The 26,836-nt window shown below is 43.2% G+C and overlaps 1 protein-coding gene across 1 annotated transcript in view; it reads left to right on the forward strand.

Moving 5' to 3' along the window:
* TRPM8 (transient receptor potential cation channel subfamily M member 8) overlaps positions 1-26,836 on the forward strand; it is a 47,774-nt gene that overhangs the window by 6,355 nt on the left and 14,583 nt on the right. Inside the window, exons 4-18 of the mRNA XM_075094140.1 lie at positions 1,901-2,078; positions 2,430-2,602; positions 3,734-3,908; positions 4,967-5,034; positions 10,104-10,301; positions 12,722-12,824; positions 13,807-13,925; positions 14,263-14,553; positions 15,696-15,791; positions 16,685-16,814; positions 19,269-19,414; positions 20,142-20,254; positions 22,417-22,633; positions 25,502-25,593; positions 26,573-26,714. Coding sequence (XP_074950241.1) covers positions 1,901-2,078; positions 2,430-2,602; positions 3,734-3,908; positions 4,967-5,034; positions 10,104-10,301; positions 12,722-12,824; positions 13,807-13,925; positions 14,263-14,553; positions 15,696-15,791; positions 16,685-16,814; positions 19,269-19,414; positions 20,142-20,254; positions 22,417-22,633; positions 25,502-25,593; positions 26,573-26,714 — 2,241 coding nt within the window. The remainder of the gene's footprint in view (positions 1-1,900; positions 2,079-2,429; positions 2,603-3,733; positions 3,909-4,966; positions 5,035-10,103; positions 10,302-12,721; positions 12,825-13,806; positions 13,926-14,262; positions 14,554-15,695; positions 15,792-16,684; positions 16,815-19,268; positions 19,415-20,141; positions 20,255-22,416; positions 22,634-25,501; positions 25,594-26,572; positions 26,715-26,836) is intronic.

Below are 26,836 nucleotides of genomic sequence, written 5' to 3' on the forward strand. Positions count from 1 at the left end.
AGCAGTTAATATTTCTGTCAGGCCCCCCTCTCTTATGGGGGATCCTCTCCTGAAAAACAACCAAGGCTGCATGCGTCTGATGCTTCTGAGAGCAGAAGCTGTGAGAGTCCCTTAGCTCTCCTTTGTAGCTGCTGGAGCCTGTGAGGCTTCCTCTGTGGTGTGCTGTTCTGAGCCAGATGCAATGACTACTCCTGGGAACCCCTCCTGAAACAGATTAATATGTTCTTTAGTTCAAGTTAAATGCCTCTCAAGACAGGACATTTCTTCCTCAGACTAACCCCTTAGTTTAACTCTCCTCCAAATAGCGGGCAATCTATAAAAAATCCACTACGATTCAGGTCCAAGTTACTCCTTTTCATCCCCTGGTATGGGTTGTATAGCCATGACTGTCTTCCAAAAGTCCATTGCACTAAACTATTAACAGTGATGAAATTGCAAAGGGGCTCTTAAATAGCGTAGCAAAAAAGCCAGAGAACCTTTTACATAAATGGAGAGATGGTAGGTCCATCTGAAGCCAGCTTATCTCTCTAGTGTGCTTTACGGCATCCTTGTACAGCGTTAAAGTTTTACTACGAGTTTGATAAATTTGTGATGTATTAACTTAAGATGCTGTTGTGGGTATGTGTTGTGATGAGTATGCCATGCTCATGGTGCCTGGAATTTGTAGCTAGTCAAATTAAGGCTTTAATAGTGTAATCAAAATAAGACTGTAATTATTAGTAATTCACTTACAACAGTGCTACCACTAATCCATAATCCAAGCTACAAACAGCTTTGTTACAGTTAAAGTTGTTATACCGTAAGCCTCCCTGGTGTTGTATTCATCCTTCCAAGGCTCTTCTGAATCCCAAGGCCAGTGCTCTTGTCTTCTTCTAGTGGAATGAGGATTTGGAGGCTTTATGCTGACTTCTGAGGTCTTTGAAGGGATGTTTTCAGTACTGATCACAGGGATCCCATCCTTGCTTGGAGTTCTTTCTAGAGATTTCTCTCAAGACAGTTTGCTTATGCTCTTTTCTTTTCAGTGGTTCTGAATTATACAATTCTTTTGGTTGTATTTGTTATTTTTAAAAATAGTTTTACCTGATTCACAAAGTTGCACTCAAATAATGACCATTACTGGCCTTTGTGATTTGTTTTTACAGACTGGGGCATCTGTCATTTTTGTCTGCATTATTCCATGCCACCTTTTATTCTGGCCATAAATTGTTCAATCCCTGCAGAATAACTATTTGTTACTGTTATAACCTAAAGCAAATCAAATGCAGACAATAGTTGTTACACTGCTAGGCGACTGCCATCACAGCTGTACTCAGCTCAGGCCAAACATCCTGAAAATCTGCACTCTCCGTTCAGTACAAAGCCTGTGGACTTTTACTGGTAATGGCAAAAATTGTATTTCCAGGGCTGCACAATTTTGCTGCTGACAAACTAAAGATGTACGTGGCGGAACATGGTAGTGTAACCTGTGCACTGCACTACCCACTGACCTGACAGACCAGGGTGCTGGAGGTGCAGGTTGTAGTTTTGGGCGGAACCTGGAAATGGTGGAGCCGGAAGATCTTAGAGCCAGCAGTTATGTTCTTCACTATGCTGCTGATCCAAGACAAGTACTTTTGTTCTGCTTGCAGTAAGACTGTGCCTTATCTCTGGACCTGAGCACTGAGCTGTCAAGAGCGGAGATCACGTTGCAAGTCCTAGTTATGAGTGTCTCGTTGTAGGGGGAGCGTAAAGATGAGAAAGAAACAAAGACTTAAGCTCTGGTTCATCATCACTTTACCCTTTTCTACCTGTTGCTGGAATAAAAGCGTACATTAGAGAAGGAAATACAATTCCTGGTCTGTTCACAGCTGTTGTTATTTATCTCTTGCTTACTTGTTTCTCCTCTTTTCTCTTGCCCAAGTACATCCGTTTGTCATGTGATACAGACTCCGAAACACTCTATGATCTCATGACCCAGCATTGGCACCTGAAAACCCCTAACCTTGTCATCTCTGTCACTGGGGGTGCGAAGAACTTTGCACTCAAGCCCCGGATGCGCAAGATATTCAGCAGGCTGATCTACATTGCCCAGTCCAAAGGTAAAGACCTGCATATGTGCCTGTATTATTTTATTGCTGCTTAATGTTGTTGGCAAGAGCAGCTCAAAGGGTCAGCAGGGCAGCAGAGCATTTGGTTTGTTTCTGCTCGGCTGGTGCACATGGGGCAAATGTGACCTAACAGTGTGGAAGTAACAGGGTTAAGAGCTAGTTGTCAGGATGCCCATGATAACGTAAGGTAAGTTGTGTAGCATATCGTTTGTATTTAATTGAAGAATAAATGCCTCTTCTGAGGTAAGGCCTTGAGAGAGGGGATTGGGTTGTTGTATCTTAAAGCATCAGCGGGGTGGGTATTCCACTACATTCTCCCAGGTTATTGCATGTTGTCCCCAGGTGCCTGGATTTTCACAGGAGGCACACATTACGGATTGATGAAGTACATTGGGGAAGTGGTCAGAGACAACACCATCAGTCGGAGCTCAGAGGAGAACGTGGTGGCTATTGGCATAGCAGCCTGGGGCATGATTTCGAACCGAGAAAGTCTGATTCGCAGTGGTGATAATGATGTAAGAAGTGCATACGGGTTGGTGGGGAAACGAAAAGGAGGCTCGGCGGTCAGTTATACAAATTATGTCCCTGACTGACTACTGCCCTTAGCAATAACAGTATCTGCGCTAGGCTCTGGTGAAGCAGAACTCAGTAGAATGCTTTCCAGTGCGATGGTAACATAGTAAGGTGTCTGTCTGCTTAGACTGATCTACTTTATCCTAAACGATTCAACCTGGGACCAGGTTTTCCACAATGTATGTAGCACTGAGATGAAACATTAGGTGCTCCTCCCAGAACAGGAGGAGACTAAAGTCTTCTCATATTTGAGATGGTTGCACATGTCAGGCCTGGTGGGGGGACCCACATGTGGTTTCAGCTGTGGGCTTAGCATGTCTATGTGTAAGTTCAGCTGCCCTAATTTAATATCTGACAAAGCATTAGGGAATAACCTCTTCCATTGTTATTCTAGCTGCTGTGAAATCTCTACACAGTAGCCTGTAGTGGGGATTCCCATGAGCTAAGACACGTTGTACCTGCTCCTGCTGTAAGAATCTTGCTTATCGATACTGTTGTCCTGTCTGTCAGATCCCTTGACTTCTGTCCTCTAGATGTTACAGAACATGTCTAAAAATTATTCTGCTAGATAAAGAAAAGCAGTTTAGTTTACTGAGGGTTCTAAGGAGCTTTGAGGTTTGAACTAGATCATCTCAAGATGTCCTTTTAAACCTAAAAAATTTGGTGGTTCTGTGAGGTGTTGAAAATAAGTTTCCCACAGATTTAATATTTCTGGTGGCTGAAGGAAGCATGCATTGCCTAACAGTATCTCTGAAAGGACTCAACTTGCAAATAACTTCCACTCTTCCATTGGCTGAGGTGAAGTTATGAGAGGATCATCTCAAATCAGGCTGCTTTTGTAAAGAAAAAGTATATCTGCAAATATTTATGCTGTGGTCTTGTATGGGGTTTCTCTCACTGCCTTTTGTTGCTGTTGGGACTGCCATGAGCACTGTCTTGAGTCAGAAAGTCCAGACTCCTAACTAACAAGGAATAGTTGATGGCTAGGGGTTCAGCTGTTGCTGCCTTGTCCTTGAAGGCTTGTGCATGCTCTGTCCTTGGATGTCTGTTAAATGCTGTGCTTGTGCTTCTAGGGGTACTATTTGGCCCACTACATAATGGATGATCTCCAGAAAGACCCCCTCTATTGCCTGGATAATAATCATACCCATCTCTTACTGGTTGATAATGGTACCCATGGACACCCCACGATAGAGGCAAAAGTACGAACTCAGTTAGAAAAGTACATTTCGGAGCGGGTTATCCCAGGTAGGTGTGGGCATCAGGTTGCAGAATTCCTTATTAGTCCTTGTGTGCTTTGGGGCGGATGCACAGCGATTCTCTGGGAACAACAGGGTAGTGGTAGCATCCCTTGGATGCTGAGCTGGAAGGGATGTGTTAACTGTGTTGCATCTTGAGCACTTTCAGGAACAACCAGGCTTCTTCAGAGGAATACTCCTCCCCTCATCTTCCTTTCTGTATGTGACAACAGTCCTTTGTGGGACACAGCAGATGACCCATTTCAGCAATACAGCCCTTCCCTTTCTTCCTGATGGGCCATCTGTTAGAAGTTGACCCTTCTACATATTTCCTACCAGGCACTGAATTCCAGGTAGCTGAAGCACAACTACACAGGAGGTGAAATTAGGCTTTTCACAAAATATTCATTTGTGAGGGTGATTGATCCGTCTGCAACCTGCATCTAAATAATTTCTCTTTCAGCCCCTTCTTTGTCAAAATAGGAAAAAACCCCAAAAGCCTTGTCAGCAAATTCTTAGGGTTTTTTTTTTGTTTGGTTGATTTTATTTTTTTTTTTTACTGTATACCTCAGCTGAAGCATACTTGCTGTTAGCCATGATGAAGCACCCAGAATCTTTATGAAATTTGGTATGTCTCTTAAACGCTAGTTCCTAGAGTTACAGGATTCTTAGCTTTCCCTTACAACTGAAAATGTGAAGTCAGAGGTTCTGAATCTTCAACTTGTGATAAGAACCTTATACCTAGACTCAAAATAGTCAAAGCAGTAAGTAAATACAATAAAATCACATGTTTTGTAACTAATTTTAGTAAAAATTATGATTGTTGGGAGGAAAAAAAGCATCTGTTGGAAAAGGAGTCTGAAGCCAGCTATGCAGAATGTTAGCTAAAACTGAGTTTTTGTTAAAAACAGGAAGAGCTGTTAATAGATTTGGCAAAATCAACATGGTTAGGGAGTGTCTGCATTAACTGCTTGGAAATTCTTTGCTGAACTCAGGGAAAAATAAGTTGTTGAAACTGCACTAATGCGTTGAATCTTTCCCCTTTTTTCTTTTTGGCATGTTTCACAGAATCTAATTATGGTGGGAAGATTCCAATTGTGTGTTTTGCCCAAGGTGGAGGGAAAGAGACTTTGAAAGTAAGTTTATTTCTTTTACTTATTTCCAGGAGCAACACTAGGGATGTTGCTCTAATATTTAAGACAGATTACTCTACAAGCAACATGATAGACTGTCCTACTATTTACTGAAGCTTACCCATCACTTGCTATAGAAAGATCTTTCTTGCAGTTGCATTTAATCTTATGAAGTTTGTTTCAGTTAAAATTTTCTGTGCAAAATTTCTACCTCAGGCTGACATACTGGAAAACTTTTGGCTGGACAGTTCAGTTGTTTTGGTTCTTCCATAACAAATCCAGCACAAAAATGTATGTTTCTTGTGTTTATTTGAGCAGCAATCAGAAGAGCGTTTGTCAGCCATGTAGCTCTTGATCCTTTTTATACCAGTTTGCCTTAACTGTGGTTTGAGAAAACTTGGCTTGCCTATGCTCAGTGGAGATCAGTGCTCTCTTGTAATATACAGGGTAGATCAGCTTGTGCTGGAGATACATCAGCTCAGAGCTTGCGTGGACTGGCTTGCGATGGCTGCCCCTGAGACCTGTGGGCTGCACCTAGTTGAAATCTAGGCAGCTGAGCAAGGCAGGAGGGTTCTGCTGACTCTGACCCCTAGAAGGGGAGGGAACAAAGGGACCTGGCACCAGGGATTTCAAAGTGAGGGGATGTGCAATCAGGCTCTGTGGGAAGGGAAGGGAACAATAACAGTGAGGCTGAGGAGATGATTCTGACTAACAGTGAGAAGAGGAGCTGATGTAGCCTGGGCTGAAGGGCCTTGATAAGGAGCTGGGAAGAAGGCTGGGTTTTGCAAGAGGGTAGGGTGCAATGAAGGGAGTATGTCAGTGTTTGAGTCGGTAAAATTGAAGCAGGGTGCTATTTATAATTATCTATCTTGAAGTGGTGATCTTGGTACTACCTGTTCTTACCAGAGCTATGCTGTTAACATTGAGGCTAATCAAACTGGTTTGCCTGTCAGGATGACAATCAATGTGAATCCAAAGAACAGTCTCTGTTACCACTTCATTGCTACCATTAATCAATTAGTCTGAAACACTCCGTGCAACTTCAGATCATTATCCCAGCCTCTGTGTATGTTTCCTGGGTGTTTTGGTTCTATTCACATCATGAATTTTAGCTTTGCATATGGGTAGATTGTAGATGAATACAGATGCAGAGCTCAATGTGTTAATCAGAGGTCCTAAGATGAAACTAAAGCATCCATTCAGGTTTAGAGCAAAGCATTGCTGAAAGTGACATGTTGAATATGCCTATCTGTCCTTTTAGTTCCAAATTACCAATGTTTAAGAGAGGATTTGACCGTCATTGAAGGAGCTGTTTCTATATGCCATGCATATAGAAACCATATGTAGTTACTTGGGCAGCATTGATTACCTCAAACTCACTGTTAAGAAATGATATATAACACAGACTTACTAGCCATCTAATCAGAGTGAATAAAAACCTTGGTAAATCAAGGTATAATTCCTGGGAAGAGTGCTTTCTGAAAAGTAACTGGATGATAGTTCAATTAAGGGTTCATGCTGGTCTCTTGGCTATTTATCAGTGTTACTATTACATGGAGATATTCGTGTCTGCATCATTTGTAGGTGAAGCCACCTTCTCAAGGAGTAAATAGTCTCTGTTCAGCCCAAACCCAAAGTGACATAGCAGGTTCCATGCTGTGAACATCTGTCCTTCCCATGCCTTAATCTTAGTGGTGTTGGTGAAGAAAGACTCCCTTTTTCTCAGCTTCTGTGACTTCTGCATGATGACAGGAATCAGCTTCAGCAGAGGAGAAGTAAAACTGTTTCAAGCTTCTGTTTTTTAAACTCACTGTGCTATAAAACATGCACTTTAGCTGGACCGTTCTTAAGAAAACTACTTTGATCTAGTTGGTAAGAATCATAGAATTGTTCAGGTTGGAAAAGACCTTTAAGATCATCAAGTCCAACTGTTAACCCAGCACTGCCAAGTCCACCACTACACCATGTCCCTAAGCGTCACCTCTACCCTTCTTTTAAATACCTCCAGGGACGGTGACTCAACCACTTCCCTGGGCAGCCTGTTCCAATGTTTGACAACCCTTTCGGTGAAGAAGTTTCTCCTAATATCCAGTCTAAACTTCCCCTGTTGCAACTTGAGGTGATTTCCTATCACTAGTAACTTGGAAGAAGAGACCAACACTGACCTCATTACAACCTCCTTTCAGGTAGTTGTAGAGAGTGATAAGGTCTCCCCTCAGCCTCCTTCTCTCCATATTAAATAATCCCCATTCCCTCAGCTGCTCCTCATCAGACTTGTTCTCCAGACCCTTCACTAGCTTTGCAGCCCTTCTCTGGATACGCTCCAGCACCTCAATGTCCTTCTTGTAGTGAGGGGCCCAAAACTGAACACAGTATTTGAGGTGTGGCCTCACCAGTGCTGAGTACAGGGGCACGATCACTTCCCTGCTCCTGCTGGCCACACTATCCCTGATACAAGCCAGGGTGCTCTTGGCCACCTGAGCACACTGCTGGTTCGTGTTCAGGCAGCTGTCAACCAGCACCCCTGGGTCCTTTTCCTCTGGAGAGCTCTCCAGCTACTCCTCCCCAAGCCTGTAGCGTTGCATGGGGTTGTTGTGACAAAGTGAGGCCTTGTTAAACCTCACACAATTGGCCCCGGCCCATCGATCCAGCCTGTCCAGGTCCCTCTGCAGAGCCTTCCTACCCTTGAGCAGATCAACATTCCTGCACAGCTTGGTGTCATCTGCAAACTTACTGAGGGCACACTCAATCCTCTCATCCAGATCACTGATGAAGACATTAGACAGAACTGGCCCCAACCCTGAGCCCTGGGGAACACCACTTGTGGCTGGCCACCAACTGGATTTAGCTCTCCTCACCACAGCTCTTTGGGCCTGGCCACCCAGCCAGTTTTTTACCCAGCAAAGTGTATGCCTGTCCAAGCCAAGAGTAGCCAGTTTTTCCAGGAGGATGTGGTGGGAAATGGTGTCAAAGGCTTCACTAAAGTCCAAGTAAACAACATCCACAGCCTGTCCCTCATCCACTAAGTGGGTCATCTTGTCACAGAAGGAGATCAGGTTAGTTAAGCAGGACCTGCCTTTCATAAACCCAAGCTGACTGGGCCTGATCACCTGGTTGTCCTGTACATGCCATGTAATGGCACTCAAGACACTCTGTTCCATAACCTTCCCTGGCACTGAGGTCAGACTGACAGCCCTGTAGTTCCCCAGATCCTCCTTCTGGCTCTTCTTGTAGATGGGTGTCACATTTGCTAACCTCCAGTCAACTAAGACCTCCCCGGTTAGCCAGGACTGTTGATCGATGATGGAAAGTGGCTTGGTGAGCACTTCCTCCAAGGTCCCTCAGCTCCTTGGGTGGATCCCATCCGGCCCCATAGACTCATGTGTGTCTAGGTGGTGTAACAGGTCACAAAGAGTTTCCCCTTGGATTATGGGGGCTTCATTCTGCTCCCTGTCTTCCAGCTCGGAGGGCTCGGTACCCCAAGAACAACTGGTCTTACTGTTAAAGACTGAGGCAAAGAAGGCATTAAGTACCTCAGCCTTTTCCTCATCATTTGTCATTATGTTTTCCCTCTGCATGCAATAAAGGATGGAGATTCTCCCTAGCCCTCCTTTTGTTGCTAAGGTATTTATAGAAACCTTTTTTTAACTGTCTTTCACAACAGTAGCTCGGTTAAGTTCTGTGTTGGTCTTTCGCCCTTTTAATTTTCTCCCTGCATAACCTCATGACAACCTTGTAGTCCTCCTGACTTGTCTGCCCCTTCTTCCAAAGGTCATAAACTCTCCTTTTTTTCCTGAGTTCCAGCCAAAGCTCTCTTTTCAGCCAGGCTGGTCTTCCCCGCTGGCTCATCTTTTGGCACATGGGGACAGCCTGCTCCTGCAACTTTAAGATTTCCTTCTTCAAGAATGCCCAGCCTTCTTGGACTCCTTTGCCCTTCAGGGCTGCCTCAGCCAGGCCCCTAAACAGGCCAAAGTCTGCCCTCCAGAATTCCAAGGTGGCAGTTCAGTTGACCCCCCTCCTTACTTCTCCAAGAATTGAAAACTGTCATTTTGTGATCATTGTGCCCAAGATGGCCTCCAACTGTCATACCACCCACAAGTCCTTTGGTCACAAACAGCAGGTCCAGGAGGGCACCTTCCCTAGTTGTCTCACACACCAGTTATATTCCACACACCAGTAATCTCCTAGACTATTTCCAGCATGAAAAAACATTGTGCTTTTGTCACAGACCTGCTGTCCAATTGACAGGAGTAATATGCTCACAGTTTTGATGACTCCAGGATGATTTTTTTGTTGTTGTTGTCTCTTCAGATAGCTAATAGATGTTCTGTCTTTCCAGTGTTTGACGATAACTTGCATTGATTCCTTTTGTACAATTTGCTGGCAGACAGTTTATATTCTGGTGACTGTGTTCTCAGTGGTAGTGATGAAAATGAAATAAGTGTCTCCTGTTGTGGTCTTTGCAACCGGAGCTCTAATGGTCCTTCCATCATTATTTCAACACAATACCTTTTTTTTTTTCTTGCCGATTAGCCCTGTGCAACATTGCTGTGTGAAAAATCACATAAATAGCTACTTTGGAGATGTTAACATTGGAGTTTGATGTTCTAATGGTACAGAATTGATCTCTGTGTAAAAAAAACCTGCTGCTTGCATCTCCAGGAAATAAAGCGAGAGTCCTTGTACTCAGTGGTGGTGATACTTGAGCAATGCTGTGCCATAAAACAGCAGTGACTGTAGCTATGCAGTGTTGCAATATGTCCTGAATGCTATTTCCACTTGGCAATTTTCCTAATCTGGTACTCAACTCTAAAATTTGCCAGATGGTGATTTCTGTCCCTCAATTTCTGTGGAGCTCTTCATAGCCCTCTGTCATTAGAGAAATGCTGTTTTAAAGAGTTGTCATTGGTAAGGTATCAGTGGGTAGTAATAAAAATACTACTCTGGATCATGGGTTTCTGTTTTTTCTCACCTAAGTCAAACCTACAGTCTCTAGGCTTTCTCACTGAATAGTAGGCTCTAGTAACACAGTGATACTTCAAGTGTTCACGTCTCCCTCTTTGGCTTCCCAGTCTATCAATGTGGCCATCAAGAGTAAGATTCCCTGTGTTGTGGTGGAAGGCTCTGGCCGGATTGCTGATGTTATTGCTAGCTTGATGGAGGCAGAAGGCACTCTTGCTTCTTCATGTGTCAAGGAGAGCTTGCTCAGGTATCTGCCTCGCACCATTTCAAGACTCTCAGAAGAGGAGACTGAAAGCTGGATCAAATGGGTAAGTGTCTGCCACTGTAGGGAGCTAAGTAGGCTGAAAGTTGGGAGAAGGGTAGAGGAACCAGGAGGTCAGGAGCAGCCAGTGGCTTCCAAATCAGGGATGTTACTGTCTGGTGATACCTGTAGGATATGCAGGGCTCTTTGCCGTGATGTATCCATGAGGTGTGCGTTTAACAGGATTTAAAAAAGCAAAATTCCAAACTGTACTATTTTATAGGGATTGGAACAAAAGGGGTGGGGAATGGCATTATTTTGGAAAGGCAGCACATGTCTGGGTTTAGGTTTGGGCACAGGAGAGCGAAGGCCAGATGCTTTGTAATAGTCTGCTTGCAATTCTTGCTGCATGTGTCTCTTGGCTGATGTGTTGGTTTGTGTTGCAATTCCCTTGCACACTTTGTGAAGGTGGAGAAGTTGGATATTTGCTGAATCAGGCCTCGCGCTGCTAAATCCTGCAGGATTGCTCAGGGAAAAAAGGTTATCACTGCTACCTGATGGACTTTCACATTTTAGTGAATCTACTCTAGGATTCTGTCATTTGTTCCAAAAGTTTTTGTCTGTATTCTTGAATTCCTTAAGATATCAGGCAGGACAGATTTCCCTTACAGACTAGGAGCAGGTCCTTTAGGACTAGCAGCTTACTTGGTCAATATTTCGTCACAGCAGCATCCTTACACTGTCTCCATTGGGACACTGTTGCTAAATAAAGCATTGAATTACTAGTACTGTGTACATGGGATGCAGTTGAAGATACAGCACTGTGCATACACCAGCAAATTCTTCTTTTGCTTTGCTTTGCCTCTTTGACCAGAGATAGAGCCTTCAGGATGTAGTCACCACTGGGATCCCATACGTAACTCTATTACAAGAGTGTTTTTTGGAGATCGGGGAAACTGGAGAACTAAGGACAGCATCTGCTATTTTGGGTTGCTTGGGCCAGTCTCAGGAAATTGTTGTAACTCTCTGGTTATCTGACCTTCAGATGGACCTGATTTTAGGTACACTTCTGCTCTCCTTAATAGGAACAGAAGAAAATGGAGCTCCGGAAAAATCTTAATGGTCTGTTATTTTTTCAGAAGTTTTAGTTCCAACAACACTTCAGCTCACCAAACAATCCATTAACTTGAGCTAATTAACTTTGTCAATTAACTGCCCAATGCTTTATCCTGGGGTCTCATTCTGTTTTCCTCTCCTGGTTAATTATCTCCTACCCACGCTCACAGTGGGGAGCAGCGAGTGGGGAGTGATTGCATATTCAAACCTCAGTGAAAGTTCATAATGGGGAATGGAAAATATTATATTGCTTCCTGTACACTTGAGGTCCCTTCTTTCAGCTTTCCACCCCCTGTCCCTAACTTTTAAAATTTATTTTTTTTTTTTTTTTTTATGACTGTACCATTGCAAGTTGTTTACAGGCCCCAGAGAGGAATTCAGATGCTCAAACTCTTCTGTGTGTTTTCTTTGACATAAACCACACAAAGCTTCTGGTACTGAAGTTTAAGCAGCTGTTGTCTCTGGGAAGGCCTGAGTCAAATCTCTTGGTCAGAGCTTGGCAGAGTGAGTCCATGGGACAACCTGCAAGTTCCACTGCGCAGCCTCCTACACTTGATCCTGTTTTGAGCAGTGGGCTTGGACTAGATCTCCAGAGCTATCTTCTAACCTCAACAATTTTCTCCTCTGTAATAAGAAGCTTACAGGAAAAAGGGCAGGAACAGGGCATGGCCTTTTGCAGAGACAGTCCTGCAAACACTGCGACTGAACTTACACTTTGAGCCTGGGCGCTGTGGCGTTGAAACCTAAAGAGGAAGAACTGCCCTCTGAGCAGACCATGAGCCTCTGGTTTCCAGAAGGAGCTCTGCACTGGGGAGTGTGGAACTGCTGAAGGCAGTTTTCCCTGTTTGGTCACCTGGCCACACTCCTCACAGCTTCTGCTGAGCTGCCTTGGGGCATACCTCCTCCTGCAATCAAGAACGACTTGTTTTCTATGTGGTAGAATGAAAGTAATTTTATAAGGCTTGGTTTTGTGAGAAATGACCTCTGTTTCTGACAAAGCACAAGGAGGTAGAAATTGTTCTGTAATAAGCTGCTAGACATTTGTCAAAACTTGTGCTGTCACAATCTGTTTTTTTTCTTTTTAAGTAGTTTCTCATTACTGAGATTATATCTTTTTGGTTATGAAGTTCTGCATAGGGGAATCGCAGTTATCTGCAGTATGTTCAGAGGATAATTAATCTTGTACTTTGGTGACTTTAAATCTCATTATCTACTTCTATCTGGACTTGATTAAATTTTAACTGTATGTGGAAATAGGACTGAGAAGCAGCTTTGCTACAGTGTGATGGGAAATTTCTTTTAAAGATGGTCTAGGAGATCAACTACTAAATGGCCTAGATTGCTTTGAAATGGAACTCTTTCTTTTTGTAGATCAAGGAAGTCCTTGAGAACCCTCATTTACTAACAGTTATCAAAATAGAAGAAGCTGGAGATGAAATTGTGAGCAATGCCATTTCTTTTGCTCTGTACAAAGGCAAGTAATTGTTTTTCTGTTTTGATTGTGGGGTTTTTGTTTGTTTATTTGTTTGGGGTTTTTTAATAGGTGGAAAAATGGCTATTTATTTCCTAGAACAGCCTTCCTTAGAGACATGGCATGGCTCTAGAGTTAAGCTCCTGCCAGTGTGGAGCTTATCTTAATCTGAAGTGTTGTGGACAAGCTACAGCAGCATTATGGGATCTGTTAGTGTAGGTGACATCAAAACCCAGTCCAGATAATTGGGAAGGTGTTTAGCAGAGGTTCAGGGATGCTGGGTTAGCATCTCAGAGTAGCACATAAGTATGCAACACAACAAGCTGTCAGGAAGCCAAGCAAAGGATCTTTTCTGGTTAAACTGCAGAAGTGGATTACTCAACATCCTGCAATGTAAAATCAAGTGTCTTTTGGTATATATGTGGACTGGAGAGGTTTGACCAGCATTCATCAGGGAGAGAAGCAGCCAGTTAATTAACAGTCAGTGTGCAGGGTTGCTTCCTAACTCTTTCAAATCCAGTGGCTTGCTACCATGATTAATTCAGACCTGGGCTCTCTACTACTCCAGCAGAGCAGAAGTGCTACTCAGTGAAAGTTGCTGGGCTGAACTCATTTTCTTGTCTCTGCATAGAGAAAGCCTATGAACATTGCAGCTTCTCATGACATGTCTTGTGTAGGGCCCCATGGGGAATCCTACAGAATTTCTTTTGCGTAGAGGATGCAGGACACTGAGGAGCATGAAAGAAATGGTGTGCTGAATTTGGTTGATGAGGTACTCCTATCAGCTCATTTGTGGCCTATGTTGGATGTTTCTCTAAGCCTCCAGCACCCTCTAAAAACCAATCAGGAAGATGTGCATGAATTTCAGAAAAGACACATGGTAGGGGTCTTGTCAGGTAGGGTGTGAAATGTAGAGATGAACAAGTATGCCAAGAAGCTCTTCTGTCTCTGGTCTTTTACCTAGAGGATTGTTCCTCCTCTGCAGCTTTCAGCACCAATGAACACGACAGAGATAACTGGAATGGGCAGCTGAAGCTGCTGCTTGAGTGGAACCAGTTGGACCTGGCCAGTGATGAGATCTTCACCAATGACCGAAACTGGGAGGTAGAGACCGCTTCTGAGTACTGTGATGTGGGACAGGGGAGCAGTGGGAACAGAGATATCGTAACAGCAGCCACTATCTCAGCACCCCAACCACTGTGATCATAAGTAAGAGTGTCTATTCCTCCTTGCACTGACATCACTTATTGCAAACATTATCTGCCCATGCCAGAAGTACTCTAGGCTGTCCAACAAAGGCAATTGCACACAGGATAAACTTATTTTGTTGAAAATGTGGCAGCATGAAGGAAAATGTGGCATTTAGCTACGTGTTGGGCCCTTAGCTAAGTTTTACGTGTCTCATGTACTCCCTAATATTTGCTTTTCTGTTTCTTCCTAGTCTGCTGACCTACAGGATGTCATGTTCACAGCCCTAGTGAAAGACCGGCCCAAATTTGTCCGTCTCTTCCTGGAAAATGGCTTGAATCTGAGGAAGTTCCTTACCACAGAGGTCCTTAGAGAGCTATATACAAACAACTTCAGCAGCCTGGTGTTCAAGAACCTGCAGATCGCAAAGAACTCTTATAATGATGCACTCCTCACATTTGCGTGGAAGATGGTTGAAGACTTCCGAAGAGGTCTCAAAAGAGATGACAAAAATAGCAAGGATGAGATGGAGATACCTCTTTCAGTAAGTGATGAACAGTTTGATTCCACTGTGTGTCCCCTGAAAGGAAAAAAAAAAACAACAAGAATTTTACTTTGTTTCTGTTAAAGCAAATCCTACTATACCAATCTCAGCCTTGTTGTACATTTAAGATACTGCCCCATTTTACAAATGCATGTAAGGGTCATTTAATTACAAGAGAAATGGGTGAGCTTGGGTGTTGAGTTGAAATATTTTCTATTAGAGCAATCAATGCTCTAGTTATGCTTGCAATTTATACCAATATAAATTCAGTCTGGTAGAGGGGTGCCAGCTGGGTATGAGGAATTTTGACTGTTATATTTTGGTATGGACTCCTGTACCTTAAACCTTGCTTGTTGCAAGGGTGTCAAGCACCTTTTGGACTTGTATCTCATTGTCAGGTATTACCAGACTTCGTAGTTATTATGGCACAGTAGGTCCAAACATCAGATCCAGATCTGAGTTTCAAAACTGGAGCTCGGGCATCAGATAGGAAACTTTTGAAGGCACTTGTTGACTTCAGAGATGCAATGCAACACATGTGACATTCAGGGGAAGCTTGGTTTGAAAATGCTGGTTAGCTTTGAGATTTTTCCACCAAAGCCTGTGGTTCTTAAAAGTTTTGTTGTTCAGGAGCCATTTTGTCATGACTTTGCCGTTCCCAGGAGCTAATTGCTCTAACGCAACGATGGTGGTATAGAAATTCCTCTCTGTTTAAGATTTTGTGAAGGTCAGGGTCTCGCTTAAACACAAAAGGCATATTGGTATAAAGTTATTATTCCTTTTAGAGGATGTTAATCTGTGTTCTCTAAACACAAAGTCAAGCTGTGAATGAGGCTATCTGAACCCCATGGGTTAAAGCAGAAAGTGACTTTGGCCCAAATGTCCTTTAATGCCCATTTAGAAAAAACAGGGAGGCTGATTCTTCCACATCAAATAGGAAAATATAAGGATTTAGTATAAATGTAAAGTATAACCTAACTTAACATGAGTGTGTGACAAGTGCCAGATAGCCGAGAGGGGATCGGTGGGCTGGCTGTAAAAGGAAGAAAATATGAAAACAGGAGAGTGGCAGGCTAGGATTTGTTCCAGTTGAAAACAGTTTGGTGACCTTAGCTCTGAGGAGTTGCTGCTTTTTCTTTCAGGATGAGTGTCCTATCACAAGGCACCCATTGCAAGCTCTGTTTATTTGGTCAGTTCTTCAGAACAAGAAAGAGTTGTCTAAAGTCATTTGGGAGCAAGTAAGTTGAATTCTTCTGTCTTCCTCTTTGCAAGCAGTGCAGTGGTGTTCCTTGTCTTTGGCTTGAGGCCTTTGAAGGCTCTGGATCCATCTTCAAACACAAACGTGCAAGAGATAATTGCTAGATGGGTCTGTAAGTAGGTTTAATATTACCCATTTTGTGTTTGGGTGTGGATTTTGTATTTTCCTTTCATGATGTCATGCATGAGTCAGCCATCCAAGCTAGCATTTACCTATAGTTGTGTGTTCTCATCTGTGTTCAAGCTTGGGTGCTGAGTTCCCACCCATTCCACGATATGGATGTGTTCTGATCCCAGGTATTTGTTTGAAATTCATTTCTAATTTTGATTAGGTGGTATATTTATTGATGAATTTATCAAATATGTAGTTTGCAGGCTGCAAATGTGAGGCTAATGCAAGCAAAGCTAATGGATGTTCCTTCTCGTGTTGGTTTTCAAGTCTGAAACAGTGTGTTGTCTTCCCTGTACATGTAGATGCACATTGGTCTGCGTGTCCAAAACAGTGCTTCTTCCCAGCACGTGTAGATGTTTTGAATGGAATGGATTAATGTAGTCTGGGCAGTTCTGGGTACACCCAACTGGTCAAGATTAGTGGACAGTGCAAATGGTAGTGTAATTTGTGACAGACGAGACCCTTGTTTGTGACTCTTCAACCAGAGGTGCAAAGCTGATGTAGAATTATCAAACACCGGACATCTTCAGCCTGGTCACAAAGTTGTTATCAAACCAGTACACTGTTTTGTTTTGTGGAACTGTATCTTCCTTTGTCAGTCTTGACCGGGAACTGAGCAGCTGCAAAAAAACAGGGGGATAATTTTTAAATATCACATTCCCTTTGCAGAGGACTTTGCATGACTTAACTCTCTCTCCATAGACCAGAGGTTGCACTTTGGCAGCCCTCGGGGCCAGTAAGCTCCTGAAAAGCATGGCAAAGGTGAAGAATGATATAAATGCTGCTGGTGAGTCTGAGGAACTCGCTAATGAGTATGAGACAAGAGCAGTAGGTAAGTGCCTTCTTTAGATCCTTTAGAAATTTAATAGGATGGGTCAGAGGTCAGGAAACTGTTTCCGTTTTTGGAACATTACTTGTTTTAATGATGCCCGGGTCTGGTGTGTACCAATGATTGCATAGTAATGTGTTTATTTTGTGCAAAGCAGAACTGATAACTCTGCTAGTTTTGTTCACCAAAATGCAAGGCAAGATAATTCATTCAATTTGCCTGAAAAGTTGCCCAGAAATCCAGCCTGAATTTTAAAGAAGAGGAATGACATCTCAAAAGGAAGTAGAAAGAGAACTTTAGAAAACTAGATATCCAATATTAAATGCTTCCCTTTAATGTCAAAATGTGTTTTACTGCTTGGAAATCTCTTCCACACCATCTGTTCCCAGTAGAAGCTGTGTGTCCTGTCTGAACAGCTTGCCTCAAAAAGTGGGTGTTGTGGTTTTTTTTTGGGGGGGTAGAGAGTTCCTTTCATTGGGAAGAAAAGCTACCCAGCTCTAATGGCAAGGCTGAAGAGGGTGCCCAGAAATAGGAAGGAGAGTATAGAATAAGAGAGGCTCTCTGCATGAGTGCTGATAATATTCAGGTTGAGAAAAGCCACCCTTCAAATTTGCAGCAGGAGTATGTTTGGGGCATAAGAATAAATTTGAGGTAAAAAGTGGATTGGATTCCTAAATTCTGGAATGCAAAATCACACACCTTCCTTCTAAGATGACAAGCAATGCTGTCGCTCACTGAGAATGGAGATCTAGCTCAGTTATTTTTCTTCCTTTGTAAGACCTTCAGTTTCTCCTATTGTAAGGACTGTCAATAATTCAGAACTGAGCCCTGCGTCTTGTAGGCTGAAGTGTGAAATGGCAAATAGTTTCTTCTTTAATGATAGGTGACAGGAGAGTAGAGGGATTTTTTTTTTTTTTAGGACTTCCATTTCCTGAGCAATAATGCTAGTGTTTTCTCAGTGTCTAGTTATCCTGCAAATTATTCAGAGAAACATGCAAATGGAAGCCAGTTGGCAGATACCAGGACAGGGATGAATTTGTAGCATCCACAATTTATAAATTCAAGCTTACCTGTGGTGCACCCTGTGGAGCAGGACCTTGGTTCCTTAACTTGGAAGGAGATAGATTACAGTGTTGCCTCTGGGGCTTTATTGCAGATTATAGCCTTGTTCTCTTGCCTGATGCAGACAACAGTGGATCTGTAACAGCACTGCTACCCAGCAATCTGCCGTCATCACCATCAGTCAGATTAGGTGACAGTTAAAGTGCAATAGCCCTGCAGGTTGAGTAGGGAAGCTATAGAAATGTTGCTGGAAAAGGCTATGGAGGCCTCTGGTCCAATCTTCTCATTGAGGTGGTGTTACCACCAGGACTAAATCAGTTCAGCCATGGTTTCATTTAGCCAAATCTTGAAAATCTCCACAGATGGATATTGTTTTACTGCTTCTAAAAGCAGACCTTGTTTGTTCCTTTTCTGGGGCTCATGGAGACTAGATGGACCTGTTGAACTTCTAACTTTATTTTTATTTGTGTGTATATCAGAATGACTACAAAGCTATTTCACTAGCCACTAAGAAGTGGCACATGGCAACGCTGAAAATATTTTGCTTGATACCAGAAAGTAACTCCTATTTCATACGGCAAAGACTGCTAAAATAGACTTTCTTAAAGGTCTCTGCATCCCTCAGGCATGATTATTTAGCAAGACATTTAGAAAGGAACAGGTCCCATTGGACTCTGTCTCTCAAGATCTATCCACATATTGCAGTGTATGTGGTAATACCACCTGAAAGTATCTCTGTATTTGTGCATCTTTGCAGTCACAGTGACACAGCTGTTTGTGAAATGCTTGGGGAAGTGCACTGTTGGAGAGAAGTTACTCAAATGAAGGCTGGTGTATTTTCAAAGAGTCTGGATTGTTCTTCAGGACGCTTGTGCTCTGTCACAGATACAAGAACATTGTTAGGGGCAAAAATCTATGGGCAGAATAAGATGCTTGTGACTTTTCTAAAACAACTATGTTTGCAATGTGTTTCCCAATGAAAAAGCACCAGATTCCGCCCTTCTTGTTCAATCCTACTGTTAATATGGGACTACTGAGACTGACTATAACTCATTAGATCAGTGCTAAATGAATGAAAAGAAGATGAAATGAGCAGATACACTGAGTCATTTGAGTAGAAGTTCATATTTTTAATGCAATTTTTCAGTGCAGAACTCAGCTTAATGCTCTCTCTCTGTGAGCTGATTTAGTATTACAGTTTTTCAGGCAAGCGGCGTTGTAAAGGAATGCACACGTTGTTTTACTATGCTGAAAATGTGGAAAGAGTTCTTGTCTCTGTATGCTTTAATATTATAAATATTATACTCTGGAAGTCACTGAAGACAATTGCATCCGAGTTGGTGGGAAATTGAGTGTGAAGTTGGAGCTCAGTGTGGGGTTGCCTCTTTCCTCCAGAGCTGTTCACCGAGTGCTACAGCAATGACGAAGATCTAGCTGAGCAGCTGCTGACCTATTCCTGTGAAGCCTGGGGAGGGAGCAATTGTCTGGAACTAGCAGTGGAAGCTAAAGACCAGCAGTTCATTGCACAGCCAGGGGTGCAGGTAATGTCAATGAAAAGAAGGTGCACTGATTACTGTAACTCTTGCGATCCATGTAGCTTTAAAAAAAAAGGTGAAAATGCTACATCCACATGAACAGTCTATGAAAGGCCAATGCTCTGACACTGTCCTCATGGAAGTGAGAGCCTCTGGGCGAGGTTTCCCAGCCCTGTGAATGCTGAGCTTTGCACAGTGGCAGCATAACAGTGTCCTGCAGCATGCTCACAAAACTAGCATCTGCAGTGCTGTGAAATGCTGACTCTGGCTGGTGGGGGGCAGGGTGTGTGGCTCTTCTTCTTGAAACAGGAGGTGGCTGATTTGCCTGCAAATGCTAAGTCAGGAGGGAAAGACTTGGTTTAGAGCTGTAAATCATAATGAACCAGATGATAAAGACTGCCTGAAGTGGCTTCTCCCTTGGCACAACTCCCTTGTATGCACAGGGTGGATGTATTGCCCAGCATCAAGTGCCTTATAAATCAGGTCAAGTCCTGCTCAGCCTCACTTTGAAGTCCTTGTCATGTAGAATGGAGAATGGCTGGACTAAGGAACCAGCACAGTGTTACAGATCCAGAAAGCTTTCTGTATTGTTGAAACAGGAATCCCAGTTATTTTGATTGAAATCTCGAAGTGGTGTGTTTTATTTTTTTCTAAATCAAATGTTCTCTAATAGCATTCCTAGATTATTTTGCTGCTGCTAGAACAAATGAGGATATGTTCTTCTTCCCTGCAGAATTTCCTTTCCAAGCAGTGGTATGGAGAGATTTCAAGAGATACTAAGAATTGGAAGATTATACTCTGTCTGTTCTTTTTCCCTTTAATAGGCTGTGGTTTCATCTCGTTCAGGTAATCAGCTGGCTTCTCATTAGCAGAAGTATAGCTAGTCAATTAGTCACAGTACCATAGAGCAATTCAGGCTAGAAAGAACCTCTGGAGATCATCCAGTCCAACCCTGCTCTCAAAGCAGGGTCGGTTAGAGCAGATTGCCCTTTTCACCAACAATGCTGAAAAGGCAGAGATCCTCAACACTTTCTTCACTTCTGTCTTTACCAGCACTGCCAGGTCCTGTGCTTTGGGAATGAAATTCCTGGTTGATCCAAACACCGACCCACCATCAGTGAAGGATGAGTTAGTACATGAATTATTACAGGACCTTGACCCCTACAAATCTATGGGCCCTGATGCCATCACCCAAGGGTGTTGATGTCAGCCAGCTGTCTCATTGCAAGGCCACTCTCCATAATCTTCGAGAAGTTGTGGAGAATGGGGGATGTCCCAGAGGACTGGAGGAAGGCAAATGTTACCCCTATCTACGAGAAGGGCTCAAGGGAGGATCTGGGTAACTATAGGCCCATCAGCCTTACTGCAATCCCTGGGAAAGTTATGGAACGAATCTTCCTGGGGGCCATCACAAGTTGAATGAAGCATGTGATTGGGAAAAGCCAACATGGCTTCACTAAGGGCAGATCATGCTTGACAAACCCGGTGGCCTTCTATGACAAAGTGACTTGCCTGGCTGACATGGGGTGGGCAGTGGACATTGTCTACCTGGACTTCTCCAAAGCCTTTGATACAGTCCCCACAATCTCCTCCTGGAGAAATTAATGTGTTATGGCCTAGACAAGTGGTCTGTGCAGTGGGTGGGGAATTGGCTAACAGGCCGCACCCAAAGGGTGGTGGTAAATAGCTCCTTTTCCAAGTGGCAACCTGTCACAGGTGGGGTCCCCCAGGAATCAATATTGGGCCCGACGTTATTCAACATCTTTATAAATGATCTGGATAACGGCATCAAGTGTAGCCTGATGAATTTTGCGGATGACACCAAATTGAGTGGGGAAGTAGACACTCCAGAAGGGAGAGCTGCTTTGCAGGAAGATCTGGATAGGCTGGAAGAGTGGGCCAACAAGAACCTTATGAAGTTCAACAAGGAGAAGTGCAAGGTCTTGCACCTGGGAAAACATAATCCGGGAGTGCAGCACAGACTGGGATCCACCTGGCTGGAGAGCAGCTCTGTGGAAAGGGATCTGGGGGTCCTGGTGGACACGAAGTTCAACACGAGGGAACAGTGTGCTGCTGTGGCCAGGAAGGGCAACAGGATACTGGGTTGCATCAAAAAGGGCATCACCTGCAGAGATAAAGAAGTCATTATCCCTCTCTACTCAGAGCTTGTCAGGCCACACCTGGAGTACTGCGTACATTTCTGGTCCCCACTGTACAAAAAGGATGTGGACAGGCTGGAAAGGGTCCAGAGAGGGGCCACCAAGATGATCAAAGGACTGGGAAGCCTGCCATACGAGGATAGGCTGGGAGAGCTGGGTTTGTTCAGCCTTGAGAAAAGGAGGCTTAGAGGGGATCTCATCACCATGTACCAGTACTTCAGGGGCAGCTACAAAGAAGATGGAGACTCCCTTTTTACAAGGAGTCACATGGAGAGGACAAGGGGGAATGGACACAAGTTGCTCTTGGAGAGATTCTGATTGGACACGAGGGGGAAATTTTTCACAGTGAGGACGGTCACCCATTGGAATAATCTCCCCAGGGAAGTGGTTGACTCGGCCACATTGGACACCTTTAAGAGTTGTCTGGACAGGGTGCTGGGCCATCTTGTCTAGACTGTGCTTTTCCTAGAAAGGTTGGACTGGATGATCCCTGAGGTCCCTTCCAACCTGTGATTCTGTGATGACTGTCCAGTTGGGTTTTGAGTACCTCCAAGGATGGGGGTTCCATAGCTGCTCTGGGAACCTGTTCCAGTGTTCAATCGCTCTCAAATGAAGATATTTAATGGCTGAATGAGCTTTTGACAGATCCCATCCTCACTCCGATCTGGAGTTAAGATGTGCTAATTTACTTGTGTGCCTGAAGTTAGTGGATGCAGAAGGGCATTGCGTTTAAAGTAATGTCCTCCGCTAGGCTTTGCACCTCTCTAATTTTCACTTTGACAAATAGCACAAATATTTCCAGGCATAAAAGCTGTGCTTTGATCCCTTTTCCTTCTCTTAATTCCTCAGGAAAAAGCCTGTGGAGAAGAGCAAGAAACTCATCTTGTATTATGTGTCTTTCTTCACCTCCCCCTTTGTGGTCTTCTCCTGGAATGTCATCTTCTACATTGCTTTCCTGTTGCTCTTCGCCTACGTGTTGCTTATGGATTTCCAGAAGGAACCTACCATCCTGGAGATAATCCTTTACGTGCTGGTCTTCATTCTGCTTTGTGATGAAGTGAGACAAGTAGGCAGCGCTTGCAAACCAAAAATGTTTAGTGCTAGATTAAAAGCCTTGTGGTTCTTCCCCTCCTAGTTGCATAAGGCAGTGTGGGCTGCTTCTAAGTTACAGGAGAATCACATCTTGGTAGATATGTTCAGGCAACCCAAGGCACAATGGGTATTTTTTACTTTTTTCCCCCAATATTTAATTCCTATTTATACCCCAATAGCTGCAGTGTCCATGCACTGACAGGAGTGTGTACTGACTTTGAGGCTGTGTGGATAAACTGATGCCAGTGGAGATATTTCTCAGGAATGCTTGGCTTGGATTGCCAAAGCAGTTGAGATCAGGTTAGATTTAGCACATTTATCTGGATGTATATCTCTAGATCAAGTGATTCCTGCCTCTCTTCTCCACATCCCACCCCCTTTTTGTTTTTTAACCAATAAGCAACATATTATGTATTTCTGTTTATCTTTTAATCATAAATACCGTTTTTTGCTAGTTTCACATAGTCCCAAGGACCAGCTTTGGACTGCCTGCATTCTTGTGCTGGCGTGGTGTGGGAAGAGCGTGCAGGACTGCCTTTATAGCCAGCCGCATAGTTGATATTCTTCTCACTTCATATCTAAGGGGACATATAAAATATGTTGGTTTTTGGGCAAGCTGGTGTCTACCAGTGTTCAGAATAGTGGGAAGATGCTAGGGAAATCAGAAGAGAAATGGGTGTGTGGTTTCAGTGCAGTGCTGCTTTCTGGGTGTCCTGTAAGGCTTTAGTCTCCACATGAGGGTTTGTGGGTGATCTGCTGGATCAGACTACCCTGCAGCAACATTTCTTGCATGAGCTCTAATGACATGGCCAAGTGCTGATGTTACTCTGCATAACTTGCTGTGTGGTCTTTTTCCTTTCTAATAGTCAAGGTGGTACCTTCTTTAAGGCAACTGTACTTGCTGTGGAAAATGGGGGAAAAGTAAAAGACGCTGTTGCAATGAAAACACTAATGGAGCGTTTGTTTCTGCTGATTTAGGTTCTGGTGTCTCTGGACCTGTTCTTACATTTCCCGTGTGTACCCAGCAAAAGTCCTGGGGAAAGCCTTAGTCATAGAAACCTTTATTTTTCCTACCAGTGTCACTATTTCTCACTACCCTGAGCAGGTAGAAAAACATCAGATCACAGCACTCCTATTAATAGCTGGTGGCTAGACTGTCCCAGTTTGATTGTGGGAGTGGAGGCAGCTAAAACAGAAACTTCATAGAAGATTTAAAGTTATCTTAAGCCAGTGTCCTGGCTTCAAACCTATTTTGCTAAGGAGCAAAACACAGAGCAATGTCCCAGTCCTCTAGGCTTCTCAGGAAACTTTCTCCCTGGCTTCCCTGAGATAAGTTGGGCGTCCATTGGTCTAACTCTGTAATCAAAATAATATCTGTGTCCCTAATATATGTATAAAAAAAAAGGAGTAATGTTTCAGATTTTGTTTTCAGATCAAAGGAAAAGTAAAAGTAACATTGCCTGGGGTCCTGCTGTAGCTGCTGTAGTCAGATAACTAGTTTTGGGGAGAAATCAGCCCTCTGATTAGAATGGTGTGTCTGTGGAGGTGACAGCTACTGGAAATTGTTCCAAATTTAAAGCAGATTGTTTCACCATCCAGGAGAACTGAACCGTATCTGAACCATAAGGCACTGGCTCAGGCCCGTTTTCACTTCTGATGGTCCTAGAGATTTTCAACTAGCTGGAGCTACTTTCTGATATCCCATTTAGAGCTGTCATGGCCATAGCGAAATTGGAGATGTCTTTTTCCTGCTATCTTCTTAGCCACATGGATGTAGCCTCCAGCCTGGTGAGTGGGTAGACTTGTGGGGTGTGCAGGAAACCCCCCTTTTTCTCAGAGAAGGAATCTGGACAGAACCTCTGTGCATATTAAGCTTTAGCCGTGGGAACTACTTGATATTTGAAAGACTGAACTGCACTGCAATCTTGGTTGTTCTCACCTGTTTGCATGCGGCTGCCTCTCTTTTCTCACTTCCTGCTTTAGACCAAAACCTGTTTCCTTTCCTTCATCCGCAACTGTGCCTTTAATAGAGGAAGCATCAGGCTTAAACCTGCTGCATTTAATACAGCTGTACTGCAGTGATATGCTTATTGCTTTGTGAAAGACATTTGGACCCTATGCATCTAGTTGTTCACATAAAACACCACTTCGCTCTCAGGTATTGCAAGACAACTTATGTGTGATTTAAACAGAAACAATCCAATGTCACTGGTGTCAAGACACGCTGTCCCCACTCAGTGCTCAACCTTTGGTACCTTAAGTAGTAAGAAAGGTGTGTGTGGATCCCAAGATGCTGAAATAGTATCTGGTAATATCTTTAGCCTGACACCTTGGTAGTGCTGCATCTGTCCATCATGTGACACATATCATCATGTGAAGAAGATGCAACAGTTGTGCAAATGGAATAGCAAAGTGGGGTGCTCTACTCACAGCTCCTTCTGCAATTAGAAAAAAACTCCCCTCAATCTCAGTTCCCATAAAAGTACTGAGAGCAGAACTGTCTTCCTTGCATATGACTGAGATTCACTGATCAATACTCTACTAGGCTTTGGTTATTTCAATTAAAATTAAAACCATTATTAGGGACTTGGTCTATTTCTTCAGGCCTGGTGGAGGTTTCTCCCGGTTAAGTTACTCGTCCTAATGACTTGTATCCAGAAGTTGGTTCTTGCGCAAACTCTGGATCCAGGGTGCAGTACCAGTCAGTCTGGGAATGGGCAGAGATTCTCACTAGACTTACAATTCAGAAATAGAGAGCCAGGTACTTAAAAGAATAAATTAAATCTGCATCTTTGATCAAAAGCATGTGTGGTGGTTACTTTCTGCTTTTTTTCCTTTCCAGTGGTACATGAATGGCAGTAAGTATTTCTCAGATCCGTGGAATGTTATGGATACACTAGCAATCTTCTACTTCATAGCAGGGATTGTGTTCAGGTAAGCAGTATCTTTTCTTGTGGCCATGTTATGGCTTTGCTTCCTTTCTGGGTTTTGACTACAATGGGTAACGAGATTTTGGGAAATGACATGTGAAACCCTCTGTTCTTTATGAAGCCAAATCTTGACACTAAATCTTTAAAATCAAATCAATAAATAAAATGAAGTGATTGGGAGAACATCTGCATGCAATATTTTCTCTTTTTTGTTTAATGGAAGTTGAGTCTATCCCTGAAATCAAAGGTGGCTTTCCTGAACTCAGATCTTTATGGGCCAGCAAGACAGCCCTTAATGCTTAGGTTGTCTGTCATGAGCGTGTTTTAGATGATGATGTTTGAAATGGGCTTAGGTTTAATGACAAGAAACTGGCTATATAGAGCATATCAGAAAAACTTGCAGGGTAAGGTGGCTGATATCTCAGAGTCAGAAGTTCTTTGGGATTTTCCCTGGCCCCTGTTGCTGACTATTTAGGGTGGTAATCTGGACTCTCTGAGCTTTAGCGTGTTGTATTTAAGGAGACTGTAATTGTATGTACCTACAGCAATCTAACAGAATGTCATTAGCTCACATAAACTGTTTTACATGAATGGGTGAGTTAACAACCATGACAAAGAAATTATGGAAGCACATTTTACAGTGTAGTTGTTCAGTCAGATGTAACTTAGTTCTTGTTGCAGAATGGTTATTTTTTTGGAGGGCTGTGGGAGTATCTAAAGGTACAAGATTTCTTTGCTGTTAATAGTTTTAGAGCTGATGTAGGTAAGATTGGAAGGGTGTAAACAAGGTGTGCATTAACCAGTTCTACCGTCTGTCATCAGGTGGGAGTGGGTGGGAGAGGACATGGGGCCCTGGATAGCTATGCACTGTTTTCCAGTTACTCACTGTCCACTCCCCATTTCAGTGTTTCAGTATATTTTCACCTGACTTCTACATGCTTTACCCAATGCTTCTCTTAATTTTCTTTTACTGTCTCCATCAGGCTTCACTCATCTGATGAAAGCTCTTGGTATTCTGGGAGAGTAATTTTCTGTTTGGACTACATAGTTTTTACTCTGAGGCTGATCCATATTTTCACAGTAAGCAGGAATCTAGGACCCAAAATTATTATGCTGCAGAGGATGGTAAGATTCTGGCAGCTATTCAAGAGAGTCTAAATAAATGATGTGACACCTTTTTTTTTTTTTTCCCTTAAGAGTGAAAATCACCATGGTTCTGATGATGGCAGCAAGTTTTCTCCTTCTCT

The sequence above is a fragment of the Phalacrocorax aristotelis genome, chromosome 5 (genome assembly GCF_949628215.1).
Source record: "Phalacrocorax aristotelis chromosome 5, bGulAri2.1, whole genome shotgun sequence".
Classification (NCBI taxonomy): Eukaryota; Metazoa; Chordata; class Aves; order Suliformes; family Phalacrocoracidae; genus Phalacrocorax; species Phalacrocorax aristotelis.